The sequence below is a fragment of the Pristis pectinata genome, chromosome 29, assembly GCF_009764475.1.
Source record: "Pristis pectinata isolate sPriPec2 chromosome 29, sPriPec2.1.pri, whole genome shotgun sequence".
Lineage (NCBI taxonomy): Eukaryota > Metazoa > Chordata > Chondrichthyes > Rhinopristiformes > Pristidae > Pristis > Pristis pectinata.
Window position 1 is genome coordinate 17,806,560 of NC_067433.1, and position 24,684 is coordinate 17,831,243.

General features: G+C 43.8%; 2 protein-coding genes across 2 annotated transcripts in view; one reads left to right on the top strand and one right to left on the bottom strand.

Annotated features, from left to right (window-relative positions):
- The first annotated feature begins 63 nt into the window (after positions 1-63).
- Positions 64-9,409, top strand: tm2d2 (TM2 domain containing 2). Its single transcript, XM_052040787.1, has 4 exons — positions 64-318; positions 3,859-3,946; positions 6,371-6,486; positions 8,470-9,409. The coding sequence occupies exons 1-4, from the start codon at positions 116-118 to the stop codon at positions 8,681-8,683; spliced, it is 621 nt and encodes a 206-aa protein (XP_051896747.1). The 5' UTR covers positions 64-115; the 3' UTR covers positions 8,684-9,409.
- Positions 9,410-14,250: 4,841 nt separating this feature from the next.
- The window catches only part of LOC127584192 (serine protease HTRA1-like), a 32,143-nt gene continuing 21,709 nt past the window's right edge, over positions 14,251-24,684 (bottom strand). Inside the window, 5 exon segments of the mRNA XM_052040785.1 lie at positions 14,251-14,580; positions 16,150-16,245; positions 17,897-17,954; positions 18,627-18,741; positions 24,507-24,539. Of these exon segments, the coding sequence (XP_051896745.1) occupies positions 14,415-14,580; positions 16,150-16,245; positions 17,897-17,954; positions 18,627-18,741; positions 24,507-24,539 (468 nt within the window). The 3' untranslated portion in view covers positions 14,251-14,414.

The following is a 24,684-nucleotide window of genomic DNA, read 5'->3' on the forward strand; positions in this document are numbered from 1 at the left end:
GGCGGAGAGGACGATGTTAGACATCTGATTGGGCGGTGATGCTGTCCATCACGTTCTGGGCGGTGACGGGAGGCGGCGATGGCGGTGGAGGCCTAGCGCGGCCTGTTGGGGGAGGATGCCGGGCGTGTCGCCCAGTCACCTGCTGCTGGGGGCCCAGGTGGCGCTTCTGGCGGCCGCCGCGCTGCTGCAGGGCCTGTCGGGCTCCGCTTCGCCGAACGGCACGGCCGAACCGTCCGAGGACGATGGAGAAGAGATACAGACGGGGATGGTGCTCGAGTACCGCGACCCGCGGTCCCCGGTCGTCCTCTGCAGCTTCCTGTGAGTGCGGGCCCGGGGGCCGAGCGGCGGGTCCCGTCAGGGCCAGAGGGGCAGTGCGGCCGGCGCCGACCCGGCACAGCTGATGGAGGAGGGGCTGGGGGGGGGGGGGAGGGACACAGATAGGGAGGGATGGGGAGTTAGGGAGGGATGGAGGGACGGAGGGTGGGCGGGAGGGATTGGGGGGTGGGGAGGTGGAGAGGGATACGGGTGGGGAGGGAGGGGTGGGGAGGTGGAGAGGGATACAGGTAGGGAGAGATGGGGAGGTAGGGAGGGTGGGGAGGGACGGAGGGTGGGCGGGAGGGATTGGGGGGTGGGGAGGTGGAGAGGGATACAGGTAGGGAGAGATGGGGAGGTAGGGAGGGATACAGGTAGGATGGGGAGGGAGGGATAGAGTGTGGAGGGAAGAGGGAGGGATAGAGTGTGGAGGGAAGAGGGAGGGATGGGGATGTAGGGTGCGAGGGACAGAGTGTGGACGGAAGAGAGATAGAGGGTGGGAGGGTTGGGGAGGGAGTTTGGAGGGGAGGGAGGGATGGATGGGAGGAGGATGGGGTGTGGAGATTGTTTAATTCACTCACTCTTCCTTATCTGGGTACCACTGGTCGGCTCGGCATTAGTTGCCCATCCCTAATTGCCCTTGAGAATGGGATGGCGAGCTGCCTTGAAGTCTTTCTGACGAAGGTGCTTGCATGGTGCTACTGAGGAGGGAGTTCCAGGATTAAGACCCAGTGATTATGAAAGGCCAGTGATAATATGTCCAAGTCAGGATGATGTGTGACATGGAGGGGAACCCGCAGTAACCTGTGTTTTCCTTTCCTGCTGCCCTTGTGCTCTTTGGGGGTAGAGATCACAGGTTTGGGAGGTGCTGTTGGAGTAGCCTGGCTCAGTAACTGCAGTGCATTCTATGGATGGCGCATGCACGCACAATCTACGCCAGAACGATTCTTTTGGGTGGCGTGCGAGTTGTCAAAGAAGCGGGCTATTTAGTTCTGGATGTTGACTTTGAGTGTCATTATGGAATCAGTAATGCTCTCGCTCCCTCTCTGGCAGTTATTGTCTTTTGAATGTCTATCCCGTTCTCTTTTGGAAGTGCTGAATATTCAGTATCCAGCTCCCTTAGAAGCAGAGAATTCCACTCGGAATTTAAAACTGTCTCCTTCACACTTCCATTATGCCTTTTGCCCAAATTTTTAAATCAATGCCCTGGTGCTTGAACTGTCTGCTAAGGGAAAAAGCTTTTCTCTAATTACCCTGTCTAAACTAATGATCATTGTTTTTGTTCTGGTGCTAAGTAGTTTCAGAAGGCCAGTCTGGAGGAGTTAGAAATGCTGAATAATTATCTGAAACTACCAGAGAACATAGGATCACTGCTGGATATACACATTTTTAAAATGTTAGAAACATTGATTAAAATTTTGAAATAAACTTTTGAGTCCAGCAGAAGATGAAGAGATGCTGTTCCTGAATTTCAAGTTGGGTGTCATTGGAATGGAGTTGGAGGACTCAGGACCCCAGTTGTTTTTATTTCCTGTTGATTCACGGAATCTACAGCGCACAGTGCTGGTCAGTGTAATTTTGTTGTATTACCCAAGGGGCCATTTGTATAGGACTGTTGCCATTTCCCGATGTCCCCTTGCAGATTCCTTTACTACCACAAACCATGAATTTAAACGTGTTTCACAACCTTGAACATGAACTCTGAATGTTTGTTCTCATGATGTCCGTCTGGAACTCACTGCCTGAAAGATTGTCAGGCGCAGAACGCCTCACTACATTTTAAAAGTATTTGCATGTGCATTTGAAGAGAGCCATAACCTGCTGGGCTTCTGACTGGAAGGTGGGATTAGACAGAGTAACTTTTCCTTGATCGGCACAGGCACGAAAGGCTGAATGGCCTCCTGTGTGCTAAATGTTAAATTTCTCCCCATCAACCACCATCATTTCAACTCAGGAAGCTTGATTCCAGAGCCTTAAGTGTTAGCTTAGATCTTGCTGAGTGTTTTCTGCCTCCCTGTACTTGCCAGTGAGGCCCCATCAATATCATGGAAAGGTATTCTAGCTGGCCTAGACTGTCCTGGAATGAGCAGTGGGGCCTCGAGCTGTGCCAGGACTTTGTAGTGCGATGTAATTGACAAGTGGGTGGGGAAGCCCCTACCCACAAAATGCCTCTGAAGAGCTGTAACTTATGGCAGAGCTGTGCATTCAGCTTTGGCCTCTGTCAACATTTGGCCGAGTGGTCAACGTTTCTCTGTACTATTGAATTATTTGCAATGAAATAATTAAAACATTTAAAAATAATTCTTAAAAACAATAAATGCAATGCCCAAATATTAAAAACATTTCTGCAAGCTCATATAAATTAAAAATAAATTGGAAACTAGCTTATTTTTTACCTCTTCCTTACAGCTGTCAAGACTGTTTTGAAGTGATTAGGTTATTGGATGCTGCCTCTTGTCCAGCCTGGTGCAGGATCTGAGAGCAGAGCCCCCAGCATGAGCACTGGAGCATGTCAGCCAGCTCCTTTTCCACTCTTAAACTTCATGCAGAATCCAGCAACAGGGCTCAGCTTTTAAGGTTGGAACTTCTACACATGTGCAGGAGTTCCAAACTTGCTGCCAATTAAAAGCATAAATACAAGCCATTAATCTGTGTGTATCTTGTGAGTCATAGAGTTGAGTATGTACAGAAACTGGCCCTTTGGCCCACCATGTCCATGCTGGCCATTGTACTTAGCTATTGTCATCCCTTTTACCTGCATTTGGTCCATAACCTTCCATTCCTTGGCAATTCAAGTGCTTGTCTAGATGCTGCTTAAATGTGAGAGTATCTGCCTCCGGCACCCATTCAGACGGTGGGTTCCAGATTTCAACCACTCTCTAGGGGAAAAATAATTCCTCTTCAGATCCCCTCCAAACGTCCTACCTCTGATCTCATACCTTGTATTAGGCACCCCCACCAGGGCAAAAAAGATTCTTATAATTTACCCTATCGATCCTCTTAACTTTATACACCGCTATCAGGTCACCCTTCAGCCTCTTCATCTCCAGGGAAAAAATCCAGCCTGTCTAATCCCCCCCCACAACGTTGTGGGCCGAAGGGCCTGTGCTGCACTGTAGTGTTCTGTGTTATAACTGGAATGCTCCTGGTGAATCTATGTTATCAATGTGGTTGAGACACCAATAGAATTGCAGATAAAACAAGATGTTCATCGAAAATAAAAGCCCACTCTCCTCCATCACCACCTCTGCCTCCTAAAACTAACTTACTTTCTCGTTGTTCCTAGTTCGGATGAAGGGTACCGGACCTGAAGTATTAACTGTTTCTCTTTCCACAGATTCTGCATGACTCTTGAGTGTTTCCAGCAGTTTCTGTTTTTATTGCTTGGAATGCTTGTTGGGTTCTTGGGTATTAACAATTCAGGTGTAATTATTCATCAGAATGAGAGTAATTTTGCATTTATTGAACAAAAGTCCTGAGTCTTTGGTTTGTTAAATATTATTTTATAGTTTCAATTTTGCATTGAATCCTCTGTACTCCTTGCAGGCCAGATGAATTTGTTGAATGTGATGATCCAGTGGATCTTCTTGGAAACACAACAGCATATCAGGAACAAGGATACGGCTGTGTAAAAGTAAGGAAACTTCATTTCTGTTTTGGAGACGAGACTGCAGATGCTGGAACCTGGAGCAAAAAACAAACTGCTGGAGGAACTCAGCAGGTCGAGCAGCATCTGTGGGGGAAGAGGGATAGTTGATGATTGGGGTTGAATTCCTGCATCAGACCGGTGCTGATTAAGGGTTTCGACCCAGAATGTCGATAGTTCCTCTCCCCGTAGATGCTGCTTGACCCACTGAGTTCCTCCAGCAGTTTTGTTTTTACTTCATTTCTGTTTTGGCTTTTTGTTCTAAGTTGTTGTAACTCTCTTTATGTAGACCAGTAAAAATCCCAGTCAAACTTTCATAAATCATGGGATCGAGTTTAAGAGCCGCAAAGTAATGATGCTGCTTTACAAAACTCTGGTTAAACCACACTTAGAGTACTGTGTCCAGTTCTGGTCACCTCATTATAGGAAAGATGTGGAGGTGTTGGAAAGGGTGCAGAGGAGATTTACGAGGATGCTGCCTGGATTAGAGAGTATGGATTATGAGGAGAGACTAAAAGAGCTAGGGCTTTACTCATTGGAGAAGAGGAGGATGAGGGGAGACATGATAGAGGTATACAAAATATTAAGAGGAATAGATAGAGTGGACAGCCAGCGCCTCTTTCCCAGGGCACCAATGCTTAATACAAGAGGGCATGGCTTTAAGGTAATGGGTGGGATGTTACGGACTCAGTAAATGTCCCTTTAAGAGAGAGTGTGTGTGTGGCGTGCTTATGTCAATAGAAGATAAAGGACGTAATGACGTTGTTGAAGAAGTCAGAAGAAGAAGAGAGAGGAGAGAGAGAGAGAAGGGAGAGAGACACCAGCCTGCTAGTTTTCTCTATCGATGGATGAGAAACAATAACTGTGTCTGCCACTGAAATCCATGTATGGAAGTTGGAAGTAATCCAGTGGAGTTCACTTTGTTGCCGACCTGTAGAAGGAAACAGGTATTTGTGTGTGGACGACCACGATTCGGATGCTTTTCGGGGTGAGGAAGTCACTACCGAGTAAACACTTAAGTATCGTTTGGGTTCCATCGTGGAACATTTGGATTTCGTAATTACTCTCCCTATGTTCTCTACATCTACATCTTATCTTCAGACAACGGTGGTTGTTGAAGAAGCCCTTGCTCATGTTTCACCTTATGGCTTGCGGAACTAAACTTTAAGAACCATTCCTTAACTTGGAGTTTGGGACTTTGTCACACACACACGAAGGGTTTAGTTTTGGGGTTAACGTTCAACGTTTAACATTTTTGAATTCTAACATACTAACATTTTCACTTTTATTTTACATATGGTCATAAGTAGTGGTTAATAAAATAGTTTTTAACACCGAATCATGCTCAGTATGTTTCTTTTGTTGCTGGTTCGTGACAGGGAAGTTCAAGGGAGATGTCAGAGGGAGGTTTTTCACCCAGAGAGTGGTTGGTGCATGGAATGCGCTGCCTGGGGTGATGGTCGAAGTTGATACGTTGGTCAAGTTCAAGAGATCGTTAGATAAGCATATGGAGGAATTTAAGATATGTGGGAGGAAGGGGTTAGATAGTCTTAGGTGTGGTTTGAAGGTCAGCACAACGTGGTGGGCCGAAGGGCCTGTATTGTGCTGTATTGTTCTATGGTTCCGAATGGCACATGACAAAAGAATTATACCTGAACATTTTCTCCCAAAGTATGCTGACTGACCCAAGTGCATCTCGCACTTTGATTTTGTTCTGTTTATGGATATCTATTTATACATGGAGCAGTGAGGATGCTAGAATTGCCCTCTGTGCTGGTGAGAGGAATTTGTGGTCAAACATTCTGCTTCTGATGACTGCATTAAGTTTATAATCATGAAATTCAGCAATTTGTGGTGGATCTTGCAGCAGTATTCAGGCATCTGCTGATTGAAATGGAGAGAGCGACTTCCTTCATGTTGCCATTTGTGTGACTCCAGAATTCAATGAGGAAAAGCAATGAAGTTAAAATATGTAAAAGAATTCTTGGTGAAAAGGGATGTGTTCAAGACTAATCACCTTGTTATATATGCAGCATTAAAATACTAGAAAGCCCTGTGTAGAATAGAGCTTTATGCCCAACAAATGCTGCTAAATGGCTCTCACTAATATGAAAAGAATACTGGAAATACTCAGCAGCTCAGGCAGCATCTGTAAAGAGAGAACCAGTTAATGTTTCACGAGTTCTGATGAAAAGCCATTGACGTAAAATGCTAATTCTACTTCAATCCCTAGAACTGTTGAATGGTCTGTTGAGTATTTAGAGTGTTTAAGCTACTTCAGACACCCAGGATTATTTTGCTTTTATCTTAGTAATACACCCCTTCACCACCACCACCCTCAGTATGTTACTGTTATTGGAGGTGAAGGACCAGAAGTTAAATTCATTAACTATCCTTTTACTTCGTCAACAGTTTGGTGGGCAAGCTTATAATGAAGTGCATCATACCCCAGTACGCTGCACTGCGCTAAAGGATATTGAGTGCGCTGGACCACGCACTTTCTTCAGAGGGAACGTACCATGTATAAAGTAAGACATGAATTTGATTTTTGTCTTTATTCAGTTATTGAGGGAACAGTAGCAGAGCTGTGTCACTTAGAAGCTTGGGCAATAGAACTAACATCTCGACAAATGCTGTTGAATGGGTCTCACTAACATCAACAGAAATTTGGAAATACTCAGTGGGTCAGGCGACATCTGTGGAGAAAGAAGCAGTTAACGTTTCATGAGCTTTCATGATTTCCCCCACTGTTAGGGTGAGTTCAGATCTCTCCCTAAAGCTGCTATCAGTAATGGTGGCAGTGTAACTACTGGATCATTATAGAAGAACATCTTGCAATGGGAATCTGCTGCTCGTACCCAGTTATGTGTGGCTCCAGACCCACACCAATGGAGTTGACTCCTTTAATGCCCTTTGAAATGGCCCAGTAAATAATTCAATTGAACCAAAACAAAATAAGATGGAAGAATCTTTTGGCATGGCACTACCAGGTTGGTCAACCCTGCAAAGTCTTCCTCACAGACATTGGGAATGTCTAAATTAAGATGTGTGACAGTCATGTTTACAGAATTATACTTTTCATCCAATGTCTGGACTGCTCCATCAGATTTGCTGGTTATGACATGTCTCAATGTCAGGGCAGACCCATGGGAGGCAGCAGTGGAATACAGTTGGGAGGGAATAGCCGCATTTGACTGCATTGGGTCAAATGTGGACAAGGAAACCACCCCGTTGACTACCACCTTCTGCCCACCAACTCCTGCATGTTGATCACTCCTTGGCCATTGACCAGCAATTTTATTAAACCAGGCTTATAAATGTAATGACACAAGACAAGCTGAATGGCAACTGACTCATCTCCTAATTCCTCCAAGCCTTTCCAGTCCCTGCAAGGTTTTCCCATCTGCACACAGTTCCAACAGTACTCAATACTTGAGGACAAAGCAGCCCATTCTTTTGGTACCTCATCAACCGTGCTGACTTATGCACTCCTCCACCAGTGACTGCAGTGTGCACCACTTAAAGTTGTTAGCAGCAAATTGCCAAGGGTTTTCAGACCGCTTCTCCCAATGTATAGCCTCGAACATCTAGAGAGTGGAGGATATCTGGTGCTTGGGATGCTGTGAGCAAGACATTGTACTCCCAAGAAAATATCCTGACTTGGAAATATTTCACCATTTAAGTTTCACTGGTCGCATTCCTGGAGTTTCCTCACCAACAGCACAATGGTCACCAGCCTTTGAACTTGTTACTGTGGAGAAATCAGGGCTGGGGAGAGCTGTGTAGCCCAAGGGAAGAGGAGGCAGCAACTTCCATCAGGTCCCAACAGGAGGTGACGTGAGAGACTAGGATCCTGGTGATCTGTCAACACGTGGAGCAGGTGTTGCCCTCGCATCCAGCAATGGTTGCACTCCTGCGCCCCACACCTTAATCACTCACTTTGGCCTGCATAGGTAGTCTCTCCACAACCTGATGTGCACAGTTCATTGCTAGGTTTGTGGCAGGCACGGCAGTGGGGAGGATGGGGGTTTCACACCAGGTTCTGGGCAAGCAGTGCCGTCAGTAAATTATCTTTATTTATATAATGCTATAATGGCCCCTTTTAGCAATCTCGCTCCTTAGAACACATCCTAAGCACTAAGCGAGGTACTGGTGAACACTTGTAATTGTTTAACCCTTGAAATAATTATGTTCATTTCCAGAACTAAAGAAAAGTTGTCTCAATCATGGTTCATGACAATTAGACAAAATGCTATGCATGTAAAACAGTGTCATTTATAAATTGCCTTAAGTATTCATTAATATGGGGAAGCAGCAGGGCATTGGAACCAACTTCAGAGTGTTAGTTTATTGCAAATGTATGCACAAATCTTGCAGAAATTACCAAGCAAATGATGTATAATCTAATCCACAGATGAAACTAAAATCTTGGTTGATAATCTTGAATAACTTGGTGTGTTAACTTCCTGTAATTGTTTATTGATCAAGCTCTTGCATCTGTTGCTCTGCAGGTACACCGGACATTACTTTGTGACAACCTTGCTCTACTCCTTTTTCCTGGGGTGTTTTGGCGTCGACAGGTTTTGCTTGGCGCACACCGGCACTGCAGTCGGGAAACTGCTGACACTCGGAGGGCTTGGGATATGGTGGTTTGTGGATCTCATTCTACTCATCACAGGAGGCCTGATGCCCAGTGATGGTAGCAACTGGTGCACTTACTACTGAGGACGCACTCAAACTGAATTCTGTGACGCCTCTATAGGCTCGAGAAAAGGACAGTGTGCATCAGGTGCCTATTTATCTTGTGAATCCACCTGCTTATTTTTGCAGACTCCTGCCTGAATCCCAGGCCATATCCCTTATGCTTTTGTTTAACCTTCCCTATTTGAGAATAGGTTAGACGATGGACATCTCTTATAAACTGGATTAGTCAGGTATGTGAGAACCTATAATGTTTTTCATCTAGGTTCCAGCATCTGCAGTCCTTTGTTTCTTTAGTCATGTATATCATTTTTACGAAGTCTGTAAATAATGTAAATTTGTAATCACATTTTTCTCTACTTGTACTTTTCTGCTTAATTTTCGCTACGTGAAATTAAGTGCACCCACACCAAGACAGATGTCCCTAGAATTTTTAAGTTAGAAATTATGTTTTGCAATACTTTCAACCTGGTTCTATTTTTTTGAGGGGTTGTTGTTGCTGCCTGTATCGTCAGTGATTTTAACACAGAAAGGTTGTGGATAAGTTGTGCTGGAATTAAGGATGCACAGCATATTTAGGGAAGTCGGCACCTGGTCGGAAGCAAGTCTAGACCTGGTGCAAAATTGTTTTCAGGGCATTGTGTAAAAAAAAGCTAAATCATCTGCATAATGTTCACCACCAGAGGGCATAATGCCTCATTATTTACCAGATGAAAAAAAATCCAATAAAACATTGACTTTTTAGAAATATCCTTATTGTCTTTGTGTTCTTAATACTTTCATTTTGTTATCATGGTTTACCGTGACAGACCAGACCTTAGAAGTTGCAGTGGTGAGTGGGATTTGTTTTGAGTAATACAGGCAATCCCTGGATTATTGCAAGGGTTCTGTTCTTGAGAACTGTCTGCAAACCAATTTCTCTTAAGTTCAGAAACATCTGTTTTCTACAGTAATCCATATTGCATCACTCTACATATGCTTGCTATAATCTTTTCATTTTGTTGAATAATCACTAATATTACCCATAACTAGGAATATGTATTGTATTCGGTCATTAATGAATGCCATGAAACATTATTTTTACTAGCTTGAAAAATGCTATAAAAATGTTCGGGAGAATTTATGTAGTCAGATTTCCATAAATCATTCTTAACCCAGGGAGTGCATGTAATTTTTATTTAGCACAAAGTAATATTGTTCACAGTAATATTTGATTTATCAATATCTGTCAGATGCATAGTCACCATCAAACAGGTATGACAGCAGCAGCCTTTCCAGAAAGGGTAGCTTAAAATAAAGTTTGTCATAACTTAAAACCTGTAACCATAGAGTTGTATCTGTGCTCAGATTGGAGCTGTACCGGGGTGGTAAATGATGCAGTTTCCATCATTTCTAATTAGTTTCCACCTTTCTGGTGTGTTTTGCATTCTCTATGAATTCTGATAGATGCAATAGTTTTGCCATCTGGCAAGTTATGTCAGCCCCTTTATCAGTGATGACATGGCAGATTTTATGCTCTCTACTGGACCTTATTTTTAATGCCCTCTTTTATCTCAGCCACACAAAAGTCAGCAGAACTTCACTAAGAGATTGTTTCAGATGGCTAGGATCCAAATTGCCTTGATCGCAAAAGCAGTTTTGGAGAAAGACATTGATCTTTGTTAAGTGATTCCAATTAAGGTACATCAATCATATGCAGAGTCTGGGGATTTCCTCTCCCAGAATAGGGCAGATCTTCTGCACTGTCGAACTTATCGATAATTATTACTCTGGCTTTGAACCCATGGTGTCTTTACCCTGGTCTAATACCTCTTTTGTTCAATCAAATATAGCAGGTGCATTGTTATTCTTTCCTCATCGTAATTTAAATCTTGATAAGTATTCATTATTTAAGTGCACAACTGTAAATTACCATGCCTATTTTATTTTAGGGACTATGCTCCAGTCTAATGCGTTATTAGAGATCCGTGTGATAGGTTCCTCCCTCTGTTTCTCTCCTGAACAAAATGTATCTTGGAAGTTCCAATCACCAATGCTTAGTTCACAGTACTTACAGATTCTCGCACCTGAGGGGCAAAAAAAATACACAGGAATTTTTGGCAAATGAGAGGAGGATACAGGAAACTCTTGCATCAAAAAAGTGGGGAACAGGAGTTGAGGGAATGGGGGAGAACAGACAAGGGTGTAGGAGAGGCACAAGGGGGGGTAAAAGGTGAAAAGGAGGGTGAAACGTGGAAAGTATGAACTAGGAGAAAAGCTTCAGGAGATAAAGCAATAAATTGGACACTTGTGACTGGGAGAAGGAGAAAAGGTATGAAGAGCCAGGTGGTATAAGAGAGTGGGCATAGGCAGGGGCTGGAAAAGTGAGCAAGTAGGCAGAACAGTCAAACAGAGGCTGACGAGTAGAGGGAGGCAGAGGAAGCAGCAGGTAACACAGATGGTCAAGCAGAGGGGCAAATAGAGTTCTGAGAGTTAGAGCTATCTCGAGGAAGAGTATGAGAGAAGATGGAAGAGCCTACTGAATTGCTTAAGTTTATTCCACTATTCAATGCAGTTGGGACCTAACCATATACATGTCTCTTAGTTAACCTTTAATGCTGAGTTGGAAGCTGGATCTGAGGTGTAAGGTGAGAGAGACATGCCTGCAGAGGAGGAAGTTGGCCAAAATTGTGTAAAGATTTTAGTAGTTCTGAAGGGAAATATGATCCAGTTGCATTTGCCAGTTTTATTGAGAATAGATGAAAGGCAATCCTGTATTTAAAGCATTCCACCAAGCTGGGAAGAGTAAGAGTAAACAAGGTTATTCAAAAGATGATGGTTTGGTTACAGCAACCTTTTGATTTCAGAATTGAGAGGGTCTTGAAGGAGATGAGGTCCATGGTTTCCAGGTACTGGGGAAAATAATAGCTGAGAGAGTGAGCTTCAGTGTCAATGCAGACATCTGCAGCTCATACAAGTGGATGGGTCATCACCTTCCAGATCTTTGCTACTGTTTCACTTCTGTAGCCCATTGCCATTACATAGCTATATTTATAAGCCTGATATGTGTACAGGGACATGCAGAATGGAAGCACTTCAATAATTTGTTGATGTCACATTCCACTATGGAAATAGATGTTTCGTAAGTTATATTTTGTACAAAGTTAATGGTATCAGGAAGTGTGTGAAAACTTACCAATGCAGGAACAAGATGCATTTTTATTTCCAGTTGACTGTTATTGGACAACCTCAGTGTGCCCGGTTCCTATTTGACACTCCAGGTCTCCCTCTGTTCTGTGTGGATATGTGTTAACTGCTCAATCTTGAAGCTTGGCTTCCTAAAAGGCTTGATGTTGTCAAGAATGTGGTTGGACAGTTCTATTACATGTTTAGTTTCTCCTTGGTGTTTACCACAGTAGATGAGGAGATGCAGCTGTGTAGGAAGGAAGGACGAAAGAAAGAACTGCCTGACCTCACTTGAGACCAGAGGCAATTGGAAGCTGCTCCACTTCCCAGAAGTGTTTATTATTTATTGGAAGGAGAGCCATTGAAAGGAATCTAACTAACTGCTGGGCAGGCTTGATTAACCATCTTCTGGCCTGCTTCAAGTTTGCTGTACTTGTATAGTCACTGAGAATTGTTTGCTAGTTTTGTCAGCAATAGAAGTTTCACAGTAGAACCCATTCGTGCTCTTTTGTCATTGTTCCTGAATAAATATCCTGGAAATTCCTTAACCAACCATTAAAAGCTGTGACTTCAAAATCTCAAGCAGAGACACAAAGTCAACAGTCATCTGTCAGACTGAATCCAATTCCACCTGCAGATGAATAAGGAAGCAAACTTTGGCACAGGCAGTGAATACTGGGAAACAGCAGGAAATTTCATCCAACTGCAGTGCTGTCTGATCTACATGAATGCAATTTTTACATAGCTTTTATTCATTCTATAGCAATGCAAATAATGTATATGTTGGTTATTATATATCTCCAATTACTGTGTTAGCTGTGAGAGTGAGTTGCGTGAATGCCGACCGGTTAATTTGCAAAGGAACCCACAAATGAGCTGTGAAAGTTGAGGTTTGTCATTACAGGAGGAAAAAATACAGGAAAAGCAGGAAGGGCTTGGTTCACACAAAGGTTTTTGTTATGGTTTCCATGAGAAATATATACTTATCCACCATCAAACACATCTGACTAGTTTACTTTGAAATCTCATTGAGCAAAATGGTGCCAACTTTTCTTCCAGTTTATGGATTAGGCCATATTTATTCAGATGTGGAGGGGCTGCTGTTCATTATTTTACCTTTGATACTTGATAAGACCCAACAGAAATAAGCTTCCTTTGTTAGTCTGGGTGGACAATAGACCTCTAGTCAAGATTCTCTTTCTTGATCAGATGTTAGCAAAACTTCAAAGAGCAGTGTAAATTACATGCTCATCATTCTTTTAAATCTTTAATATATTTACAGTATTGCCTTCCGCACCCCAGTCTCTATCTCCCCCAGCAGGTCATGGAGGAAAAGGCCTCAAGAATTTTTTTTTAAATGTTCTCCCAAAACATAACTGGAGTGCTGCCTGCTTTGTTAGATGTCCCTCAAGTAATTTTGATGTGGGAATCTGTTTGCCTCCTGCACAGAGAACACAACCCCCTAGCAATATATTCTTAAGCCATGTGTATGAAAAATGAAGTCACTGAAGGGACACGAATGAAAGACTCAACATATCCAATTTCAAGGAGCAACTAAAAATAATTCAAATAGTGTGTACTTATCATAACTATGCAATGTAAATCTACACCGATGGTGCCAATACATTAGATGCTTTGATTGAACTACAGATAGTTTCTGCTGTGACATGCATTTCCATAAACACAATATAACACAATTGATGAACTGGGGAACACTATTTGTGTTATCTGGGCCAAATTGGTTACAAAACACAATGTCAATCAGGAACTAGTCCCGCAGTAATCAAACAAAATTGTGTCTTTAATAACCGAGGCTGCTAATTTCACTGCAGGAGACCATCGGAAAATGACAAACAATCTCTTCTATTGACACTTGTGCAAAGATACTCTGGTAAACAGTGTAACATAGAGCCTTTAGTATTTATAGCTTGCAGTAACAAAATAAACACAGTTATTAAAAACACCTTTATTTCAGAAAACCTTGCAGGAGAAAAACTTTTTATTGCGAGTCTAAAACTCCTAGCCCCCAACTCCCTTTTCCCTATGACACAATTGCTTTTATAATGCAATTTTCTATAAACACGAGGTTCCTTAAGAAGGCATCAATCGCACTACAGCAGAACTACCTGTATATCTGGAGTACCAAGTTCTACTTTGGTCCAAAGTAAGTGCAAAGACTGCAATGTAGGACAAAGATCAGCAATGGGACAATCTCGTGCCAGGGATGAGCTTTGAGATGACGCAGGTGAATGCCAGCCAAGATGAATTGTAAGACAGGTCAAGTTGAATTAGTTGTCTGAGCTCAGTTGCTTCGTTGTCATCTTGGACTGAAGTCCTTAAAAGCAAATGTATTCAAAGTGGAAGAATACTCTTCGAGATGCATCATCCTATTCTCCAAAGGCTGCTGAAGAGCTTTCAGGCAGATGTGACAGTATTTTTATTTTTATTTATAACTACAAAGCCCTTAACAGTGACAATTAACATTTAAATTTTAATCGAGACTACGTTATGAACAAAATATTCAAGTAACAGCCTTTATATCTGGTTATGCTGATCGGCGATTAAACAGGTTTTTAAAAAAAATTCAGTTCTACTCGATGATGTCAGGTACTACAGTGATCATCAAGTCTTCATTTCCACGCCGTACAACAAGGGACAGAGTGTCGTTGTTTTTGATTGCTTCACTGACTTGTTCAGAGGAAGTGATTGTATTTCCATTGATGCTGATAATAATATCACGGTCTCTTAAGCCAGCACTGAAACAACAGTGTAAGAATTTTGCCAGGTCAGTCATTCTTACAGCAAGAGCCATAACAGCAAATTAGTATTAAAAGGAACTGAACTCATTGGGGATAACCATGGGCAATAAGAGCTGACTGGAAGAATTACCACTCTGTTCTGGCTCCACTTTTCTTAGAAAACATTTCCCCTTATAAACGCATCTACTGTCCTTTTTATGGGTAAGTGGTGACGGATAAATAAGCCAGTTAAAAGTATAAGCTCAGGTAGAAATCATTATTTACTAATGGTTTAATGGGCAAACACATTCATTGAGGATGTAATGAACTTCTATACATATTAAAAACATTACAAACAATGACTCCTATGTTTGATCTTCAAGGAAAACAAATTGTCATGTTAGTTTAAGTCAGAGTACAATTCAAATATCCAGTGTAACCCAATATATATTTGAGCACCAAATGCAGGAAGCTAATTTAGAAGAAAGGCCTCCCATGGAAGGATTGTTTGGGTCGCAGAATAGTGGGAAGGAAGGAGGTAAAAGGGCAAGTGTTGCGCCTCCTGCCGTTGCAAGGGAGAGTACCAGGAGCAGGGAGGTGGAGAGGGAAGGTCCCTTTGGAATCCTGGAGGGGAGAGGAAGAGGCGATGGAATCTCAATGCAAGTGGTGGTAATTATGGTGAAGCTGGTGGAATAGAAGGTGAGGAAATGGGGAAAGCCTGAGCAGCAAAGCAAACATGCCAGAAAATGAGCACCGTGTCAAGCATGGAGGGGGGGGGGGGGGGGGGACGCCATGCTTTAGGAAGATGATGAAAAGGACCATGTAAAATGGGAGGAGGGTGGAAACAGGCAGCAAAAGTAATGACATTTGACTTGTGTACAAAATGCAGGAAGCAGCGCCAAAACAAATCATCAATATACTGGAAAGAGTTGAGGGAGGGATCAAGTTGAGGTAAGTGATCGAGGGTGGTGGTGGTGGAGGAAGGGTATTGGTTAGTCCTATTCAAGGAAAAAGTGAAGTGCCCGCGAGCATTTCCAGGCATGGGGTAGAGATGTCGAGGGACTGGGCTTCTACGGTGGTGAAGGTGAACAGACTGGGACGGGAACTGGAAACTGTCAAAAGTGGCAAAGGACAGAGGTGTTCTGCATCTCCCACTTACAGCATGTACTTTGGTTTCCGTTCCTTCCAACTGTCTGAATCCATCCAGTAACTAGACGGCACCAAAAGCATCACTTAACCTGGACAACCTTGGTCTCCACCCTAATGCAGAATTCCCTCATCCCTGCCCCTCTCCGCAACGTCAAACCCACTTTGTCCAGTTCTGACGAAGGATCGTCGACCTGAAGTGTTAAACGTTCCTCCCTCAGCAGATGCTGCCTGACCTCCAAGGTATTTTCAGCACTTTGTTTTTATTCCAGATTTCCAACATCCACAGTTCAATTTTCAATTAATGCAAATATTGTGTAGCAGAGACAGAAACCAATTAACTAACAAATCCAGATTTTCATTTCATAAATGCATTCTCAGTATCTAGACATCCCCCACGTTTTGATACGTTCAGCCACTGGCTGCTTTTGAATCACTTACCTTGCTGCTGGTGTTGCCGGAATGACTTCAAATACATAAACCCCAGCAGAAACGTCAGGGAAGTCTTTGTCACGCATTTTCAGGTCACGCAAGAGACTACAATGGAATGGTATTGATTACAGGTCAGCAAACTGGATGCATCAAAATTCTGACAGTCAAATCCAGGATCTTACGGATGTGTTGGATTTGACTGTTTTAATTAGTTTTTCTTAAACATGTATAGTGTTTAATACACCTCAAGTGGCTGCACAAGGAATGGCTGCTTCCTAGCTTATTGGTTCATCCATCAGGTGAAAATGTGTTTTCTCATTGGCTGGTTTGGCTACAGGTATCTAATAAGTTATAAAAGGTGTCATCTTTCTGTTAATCACTCTCTCTCTCTTCCCCTCCACCCCACCCCCTGCCCCGGCTCATCTTTAGTTCCTTTTGTCTCAGCTCATCTCCCAGTAGTAAAGCCAGTGCCATGTGCTCTGTGACTGTTTCTTTGTTTTAAACTTTTCCAATAAAACTTTGTGAAGCACCACGTTGTTTTGAACTCATTCCTGGACTCCTGAAAGAACCCGCGGATTCAAAAATAACTGGATCTAACATCCCTGAATTTTGTGATGAGAGGGTTGAAAAGAAACAAACAGCAGAGGAACAGTGGGGAACGATTGCCAATAAGGATATTGTGATTCACGTCCCTAGCTAATTGGCTGGGATTTAGCCCACACCCCAAAGCCAAGAAAAGTAGCAGATCAAGGTCTGCATGGCCCATCTTCCTGGCTGAGATCATCCTGTTTGGCAAATGCTAATCAGATGGCTAGGGTGGACCAGAACAAGCCCCACCCACAAACTCCTCTGCAAACCTTTGGCAGATGACAAAGCCATAACTTGCCATCTGTCATGATTTAAATGTTGCTGAATATCTTTAAACATTAAACAAACAATTAAAAGTTAATTAAAATTAAAAAGACAATTATAAAAATTCAAAAGCAAACAAACAAAATGCTCCTTTTTCTCATTGGTGTACAATCCCCGTTTAAATGAATGTGCTTGCAGATTTGGTAGCGAATCTAACCTTTAGCAGAATCTAAACAGCAGGTTCCCCAGGGTAATAGTTGAAGCTCCCATTCTACTGTTGGACTCCAGAACGCAGTTGACAGGCTTGGCCAGTGTGATCACATCCTCATCCATGTGGGAGATCCCAAATCTTGCAGGAATTCCCACTTCCACTGGGAATTCCTGTCAGCTCTGTGTGGAACTGATGGTAAATCCCAGCAAAGTCTGGGCTACTGCCTGTGACCGTTCCACACCGGTTCTCCGAATCACATCTTTATCACTCCTGAGCAAAATGGATCAATTCAGATTTCACGTTTCCCACAACAGAAAGGGAGGCCATTGGACCCATCAAAGTCTGTGCTAGCTCTGGGCAGTCCCATTCCCCAACTCATTTCCCTCTGTCGCATGCCCATCAACTCCCCCAATTCTCCACAAACTCTTGGGGTAATTTACAGTGGCTAATTAATATAACAACCAGCACCTCTTTGGGATGTGGGAAGAAACCCACACAGTCACAGGGAGAATGTGCAAACTCCTCTCGGACAGACAAACATGGGGTCATCAGGGTTTGCATTAAAGAAAGCAAGTCTTCTTTGCATTGAGATCAGGATTGAACCAGTGTGGCTGATGCTGAGAGGCAGATCAATCTGCTGTGCCACCCATTAAACCAAATCAAAGTGAACACTGGCAGACTCTGGACAGTTACCTTGGTGTAAGGGCTACCATCCTTATCCCCATGTATCTCTTCTTCGGTGACGTGTTTCCTGTTGGTAAAAACTAGAATTAATTCAATCGATGTACATGAAGGATTATGTCTGTATGTGGAGATTGTATCATCCCATTTCCCTTCTGGTAGCACTGACTTTTGCTTAGATTTGCTTCTACTGTCATCTCCATGCTTCAAGCTCTGGGAAGGTGGTGATTTTGCAGGGGATGTGGTGGGATATTGCAGCCACGTTTGGTCCTAACCCAACCTCTACACAAAATGCAATCTGGAATCTCTGTTCAATGGCCAAGTTACATCCAAGTCTGTCACCCTCCCACATCTGTAGCACCCACGCAACTTTTCCCCACCCTGTGCTGACACAAGCTCAGCAATACAAGCAAGAGGTTACAATCTTGTACCCCCTGGCACCGTGAATTAATGGCTCACAAATGCACAGGCAAGCATGGGGGGTTGGGGGTAAATTTCTTTAATTGCATTAAAGAAAAATCACTCTGCTTTGCACTGGCTCTTTAAAGAGCAGCAGCAAACCACAAAAATGCAAGGTCTTTCTTTTCTGCTTATTTCAGTTTTCAGAATCAAAACCAGCTGATGCTCCCCCTCACCGCCAGCATCCTTGAATTCACACTGAGAGTAACAACCAATGGCGAGCACTGAATCATACCACAGCTGGTTGCAATCAGTGACGACCAGCTAATTCAGTGCCTCTTACCTTTCAGCTGGCGGTCATGGGACTCGGCAAGGAACTGCTGAATCCTGTGTGCGGGGATTGCGAACGATATCCCAGCAGTCACCTTGAGAGTGTTAATACCGATAACCTCTCCATCCTGCAATGCAAAATACTTCATAACAAAACACTAATAACAGCCCGGCATTAAACGCTGCTTTGGAGCTGAAACTCGCTCCCAGTTGTGAAGCTATGGACATTGTACTTGCTTCCTAAACTTAATTCCATCGATTTCCTGCATTTTTATCCCTGTGTGTTTAACTTTAGACCAGATGGAGAAAGGGGTTGGGTGCAATTAACTCCCCAAAACATGAACTCAGGTTGGTGGGATCAACTCCAACCCCACCCCAGTCTGAGGCTGGGTCAACAGGGCATCCCTATCCTAGGAGGCAGGTCCTTCACCTATTTGAGACGCAGTGCTTCATTTTATTCTTTTCACTCCGTCTCCTACAAAGACTCCCAGTCCTTCCATCTTTGCTGTAGCTGCTCCACCAATGAGACTTTCCATACAGGGGCCTCCACAATGTCCTCAAACACAGCTCTGCCTCAGTTGTGTTTATCTGTTGCTCCTCTGCTCTCACCTCACTTCAGTCAGAGCAAGGATAGGGTTCCCAAGACCTCACCATAAGATTTAGGAGCAGAATTAGGCCATTCGGCCCATCGAGTCTACTCCACCATTCAATCTTGGCGGATCTTTTTTTCAATCCCTATTCTCCCATAACCCTTAACCTCCCCTTATCAATCAAGTACCTATCAGTCTCTGCCTTAAATACACCTGATGACTTGGCTGCCACAGCCCTCGGTGGCAACGACTTCCACAGATTCACCACCCTCTGGCTGAAGAAATTCCTCTTCATCTCAGTTTTAAAGGGACATCCCTTTATTCTGAAGCTGTGCCCTCAAAGAGCCTAGACTCTCCCACTGATGGAAACATCCTCTCCACGTCCACTCTACCCAGGCCTTCCAGTATTCAACTTCCACCCCGACCAGCTTCAACAGATTATCTTTCACAATCTTTGCCACCTTCAACAAGATTCCGCCACCAGACATCCTGCACCCCCCTTTCAGTGAGGTTTGGCTGTTCACACTTCCCAAGTGGCAAGAAAGCTGGCAGTTCCAGAGGCCAGGGCTGGAGCTTGAACAGTGCAAGTGTTTCCATCACAACCTGTGGATCAGGGGTAGCAGGGCCACCAAACTAATCCATTAGCCTCTCCAGCGATCAGACCTCAGCGAAGCAGGTGGGCTCAAGTTGGTGGGCTCTACTCCAACCCAACCCAGAAGGCTGGGTCAACAGGCTATCCCATACCATCAGACTCAAGGACAGCTTCTATCCCACTGTTACCATACTCTTGAACAGACCTCATACGCCAAAGGTGAACTCTTGATCTCCCAATCTACCTCGTTGTTGCCCCTGCACTTTGTTTACCTGCATTGCACTCTCTGTAGCGACAACATTATAAACTGCATTTTTTTTTACTACCTCGATGAATTGTGTACGGAATGATGTCTGGCTGGCACACATACAAAAGCTTTTCATTGCATCTCAGTACCTGTAACAATAATACACCAACACCAACCTAGTGCCCTCCACAGCTTTCCCCCTCAGTCACTATCACCTCCACATACATGATTCCCTCCGTCCCCTCCTCTCCCAGTCTTCCCTCCTCCTCCACTGATCTTTCCAAGTGCACCAATGTCATCCCCAAAAATTCTCTCTCCCTTCCAAAATCACATCCTCCTCTCCCACATTCACTTGCCCCCACCATTGGGTGACAATTCCCTGGCCCTCAACTGATGTTGCTTCCTGAACTTTTTCTCCAGCTTCCACCCCAATATCCACCCATCCCTCCCTGCCCCAGCTTCTCATCACTCAGGACCACTACCCCCCACACCCCAGCACTGACTTCCCATCTCTCCAGATGCCCCTCCCCGATCTCCCTCCTTTCCTTCTCTCAGCTGTGGCCTTCTGTTGCAGCCTAGCACCTCTGACAGTCTCCAGTCCCTCAACCTGGTTGCCCACAGCTGGCAAGCAATTCCCAAGGCAGCAATCAGTGGGAGCCAGGGATCTCCCGGTTTTCCAGCTGCAAAATGCATTCCACTTTCCCATTTCTACTGGAGTCTGAGAGTCCAGAGTTCTTGCAGATACTCGTATCTCAGAACCTGGAGGTTGTGGGTTCAAGTCCTACTTTGCAAACCAGAGATTATGTTTGATCCCGACCCCAGGTGCTGTGTGCAGTTTCCTTCTCCCTGGGTGCTCCAGTTTCCTCCCACATCCCATAGATGTGATAGTGTGTTAGTTGGCTGCTGTAAACTGTCTCTAGTGTAGGTAAGTGACAAAAGAATTAAAAAAAGGGTAGTCAATGGGCTTGTCAGAGAGAATAAGTAGCAGGGTTCCAGGGGAAAAGGGGAGTGATGGCACAGTTCTGCTGGGAGCTGGCATGGACCCAATGGGCCAAATGTGTTGTAATGTTGAGGCTGAGGCTCATATCTTATAATACAGAGGGAATGCCACTGTGAACGGGGAGACAAGTAGAGTTTATTGTCATGTACAGTGAAGCACAGGTACAATGAAAATCTAGTTTGCAGCAGCATCACAGGCACAGACAACACAGAATACAAATTATACATAAAACAACACCATGCCCAATATTTATCCCTCAGTCAATGCAAATGAAACAGGTCATTGTCACAGCACTGCTGGGAGTTTGTGGTGCTGGTTGCTTGCTGTAATTCCTACAATAGTGGTCAAACTTCTAAAGAGTACCTCATTCGATACCACAAGGTCAAGAGCAGATGTACAGGACATACATTTTATTAAATGGTTGATGGATTTTGTGAAGTGCAGTTTACTGGCTCATTGCCAAGCAACAAAAGTAGTTTGCTCTGCAATTATTTTAGAAAAGGATCGATTTTATGGAATAGAGGGAGAGATGCACCACAAATTACTGGAATGAGGCTGGATTGCTGAGTAACTGAACTATCTCACAACTTTGCTGCTGACACTTAGTCCCCCTGGAAAGTGCTGAACAATTTACCCATTCACTAAGAGCATCTGTTTTCATGCTGAATATGCTCGTGGACAACCACAGTGTCCAGCATTTAAACAGAGGCTGATTTGTCAACATATTTTACAGAACTTCTCAGAAGTTCCAAGAGAAGCAAGCAAATATTGATAGTTGACCTGCCTGGGCCTAAGCCATTGCTGCTTTTAGTTGGATTGTTCCAAAGTAACCTTTCCTTTCCCACAGCTAATGTAACAGAATGAGGAAGGGGTGAAATGGTGGAACAGCACATGGCACTGCTGCCTCACAGCTCCAGGGATGCAGGTTCGATCCTGACCTCGGGTGCTCCCTATCTAGAGCTTCCACCCTCTCCGAGACCGACCGGGATCCCGCCCCACCTACTCTGGTTTCCTCCCACATCCCAAAAATGCACTGGTTAGTTAGTGGCTGCTATAAATTACTCATTAACATAGATAAGTGGCAAAAGAATCAAAAAGAGTAGTTGACGGACATGCAAGAGTGAATAATGGTGCAGAGAAATAAGGAGAGAGAATGGAGAATTGGAGTTGCTCTGCTGAGAGCAAGCATGGAACCAATAGCTTCCTCCTTCTCGCAGCTCCCAATCGGGCAGGAGGTACAGAAGCCTGAAGTCCCACATCACCAGGTTCAACAACGGCTACTTCCCTTCAACCATTCGGTTCTTGAACCAACCAGTACAACCCTAATCACTACCTCAGTAAAGTAACACCATGACCACTTTGCGCTATAATGGACTTTTTTTTGTTCTAATTGTGTTCTTTCTTGTAAAAGTTGTTTAATGTTTGAGTTTTTCTTGTGAATGCTGCTTATCTGATGCTGTGTGCCTGTGATGCTGCTGCAAGTTTTCCTTTGCACCTGTGCACACATGGACTCGAGCATGTGACAATGAACTCGACTTTGTGCATTTCATGCTGACACAAGCACTTCAGTCGCTTCAAATTAGAACATCCAAGGAGGTTATGCAACCAACAAATGACTACGTACCAGTTTCATGGTGTTGGAGGCCCTGAGGAGGACAGGAGCCAAGAGACAGAGCTGCTGTTTCCAACAGGAGGGGGAAGAGTCACAGATGGAGCTTTGCTGGACTGCAGGGAAGGAACAGTGGGCTGTACCAGCAACACTCTGCTTCTCGACTCCCCCAGTTAACAGGATCACACGCACCAAGGGAATGGTGTCTGGGGAAAGGTTTCTTTAAAAGAATCAATAGTCACAGCCATGGCCTGGCTCCCTGCAGGCCAACAATCAATATTTGCACAGAGCCTTCGAGAAGTTCCATTAAGTGTGTCAACAAATAACACTGTTGTTTAAATGCTGGGCGCTCTGCTTGTCTATGTCTCAGCACAGAGACGGATCGTGGGGATAACCTAACCTAAACCTGCCTTGGTCAGTGCAGGGTCGTGGGGTCAGTCCTGTTCAACCGAGGTCATCTGGCAAAATCCCACAGCCAGGAGAAGTCCGGAGCAGAGCTGGAACAGGGGCTAGGTGGCTCAGATATCCTCATCCCTGCCACACATCAGTTGTGATTTCCACAGGAACACAGCCCCAATCCTTTAACTAAAAACAACCCACAGCCTTTCAGGGAAGTTTCACACAACAGGAAAGAACACCAGCTGAATTAAATCTTGTGCTATACGTGGCCCAGGGGGTTAACCCCCACTGTGAGTGTAGTGAGCCCTCAGCCACCACAACTCAGCATGCTCAACTGAAAACAGTGCCCATTATTAACAGTCACAGGGGAAGCATTGCTTAATATTTAACAACCGAAGCAGGACAATTATAATGGACCAGCCAACCACATGATGGCTGTGGTCACTACCACACTGCATGCATGCTCCTTAAACATCAGCAGCCTTCACCACATCTCACAACAAACCTCACTAGAAAGAAGCTTGCCCAAGTACTGCAGGCAATTCCAAAAATTCTGGCCAACTCTCACAATCTGACTCTTGGCCTATCAAGTCTTAATGATACTTGGTGTTATATTTTGGTTTGTAAATGCCCAGATATCACTCACTACCTAAGATGATTGGCTTTCAATGCAGTTAACTCTCCCACTACAGTGAAAAAAAATTAGTTTGAAAGTTTCAAAATCTCACGTCACTCCCCTAGCACCAAGGAGTACGAGGCTTGGGTAGTGTGGAGGAGGGAGCAACACTGACTCCTGCCCCACTCCCCATTATTGACTCAGCATAATCCCGAGGAGTCTTGACAGGTGGATGTGGAGTTTCCCCCCTTATGGGAGAATCTATAACTAGGAGGTCACTGTTTAAAAAATAAGGGGTCCCCATTAAGACAGAGACTAGGTAAAAGGTTTGTTTCAGAGGGATGAAAGAATTTGGAAGTCTTTGCCTCAAAGGATGATGGAAACTGTCTTTGAACATTTAAGTCATAAGTAGACAGATTCTCGATAGTCAAGGAGATGAAAGGTCAGAGGTAGGCCAGAATGTCAAGATGAGGCTGTAATCAAATTAACCATGATCTTATTAACTGTTGGAGCAGGACCAAGGGGTGAGGAACTGAGTGGTTCACTCCTGTTCCCAATTTATTTGTTCATAGTAATGTTTGCATGCAAGTGTTTCATGTTGTCTTCAAGTGATCAAATTTAACTTCCACCTAAAGTGCATTATTAGTGCAAATTTAATGTTCTGTCTGAACTTCTAATGGCACATTTCATCATATTACATATGCAATTATAATCTTCTACTGTTTTCCTTACCCAGCAGATACTAATTTAAAAAAAAACTATCTTTAGAATGGTTCTTCAAACCTTATACCAGCCAGGTTACTATGTACAAACTTAAATATATATTAAAAGGGAGCTCACCAGATTGACAAGTGGTCCTCCTGAGTTTCCATACTGTAACACAAAAAAAAGTACAAGTTCTGTGATTAATATATTTCTTTAAATCCTCTCACAAGATACCTCTTGCACAGGATTTACTTAAATTTGAAGCTTTTTATTTTAAACCTGCAATGTAAAACATTGCAAAAAGAGTTTGTAT

Coding starts and splice junctions, on each gene's coding strand:
- tm2d2 (XM_052040787.1), top strand. CDS start 116: ATGCCGGGCGTGTCGCCCAGTCACCTGCTGCTGGGGGCCCAGGTGGCG. Junction 3,947..6,370: donor AAGGATACGGCTGTGTAAAA/GTAAGGAAACTT, acceptor CTTCGTCAACAG/TTTGGTGGGCAAGCTTATAA. Junction 6,487..8,469: donor GGGAACGTACCATGTATAAA/GTAAGACATGAA, acceptor GTTGCTCTGCAG/GTACACCGGACATTACTTTG.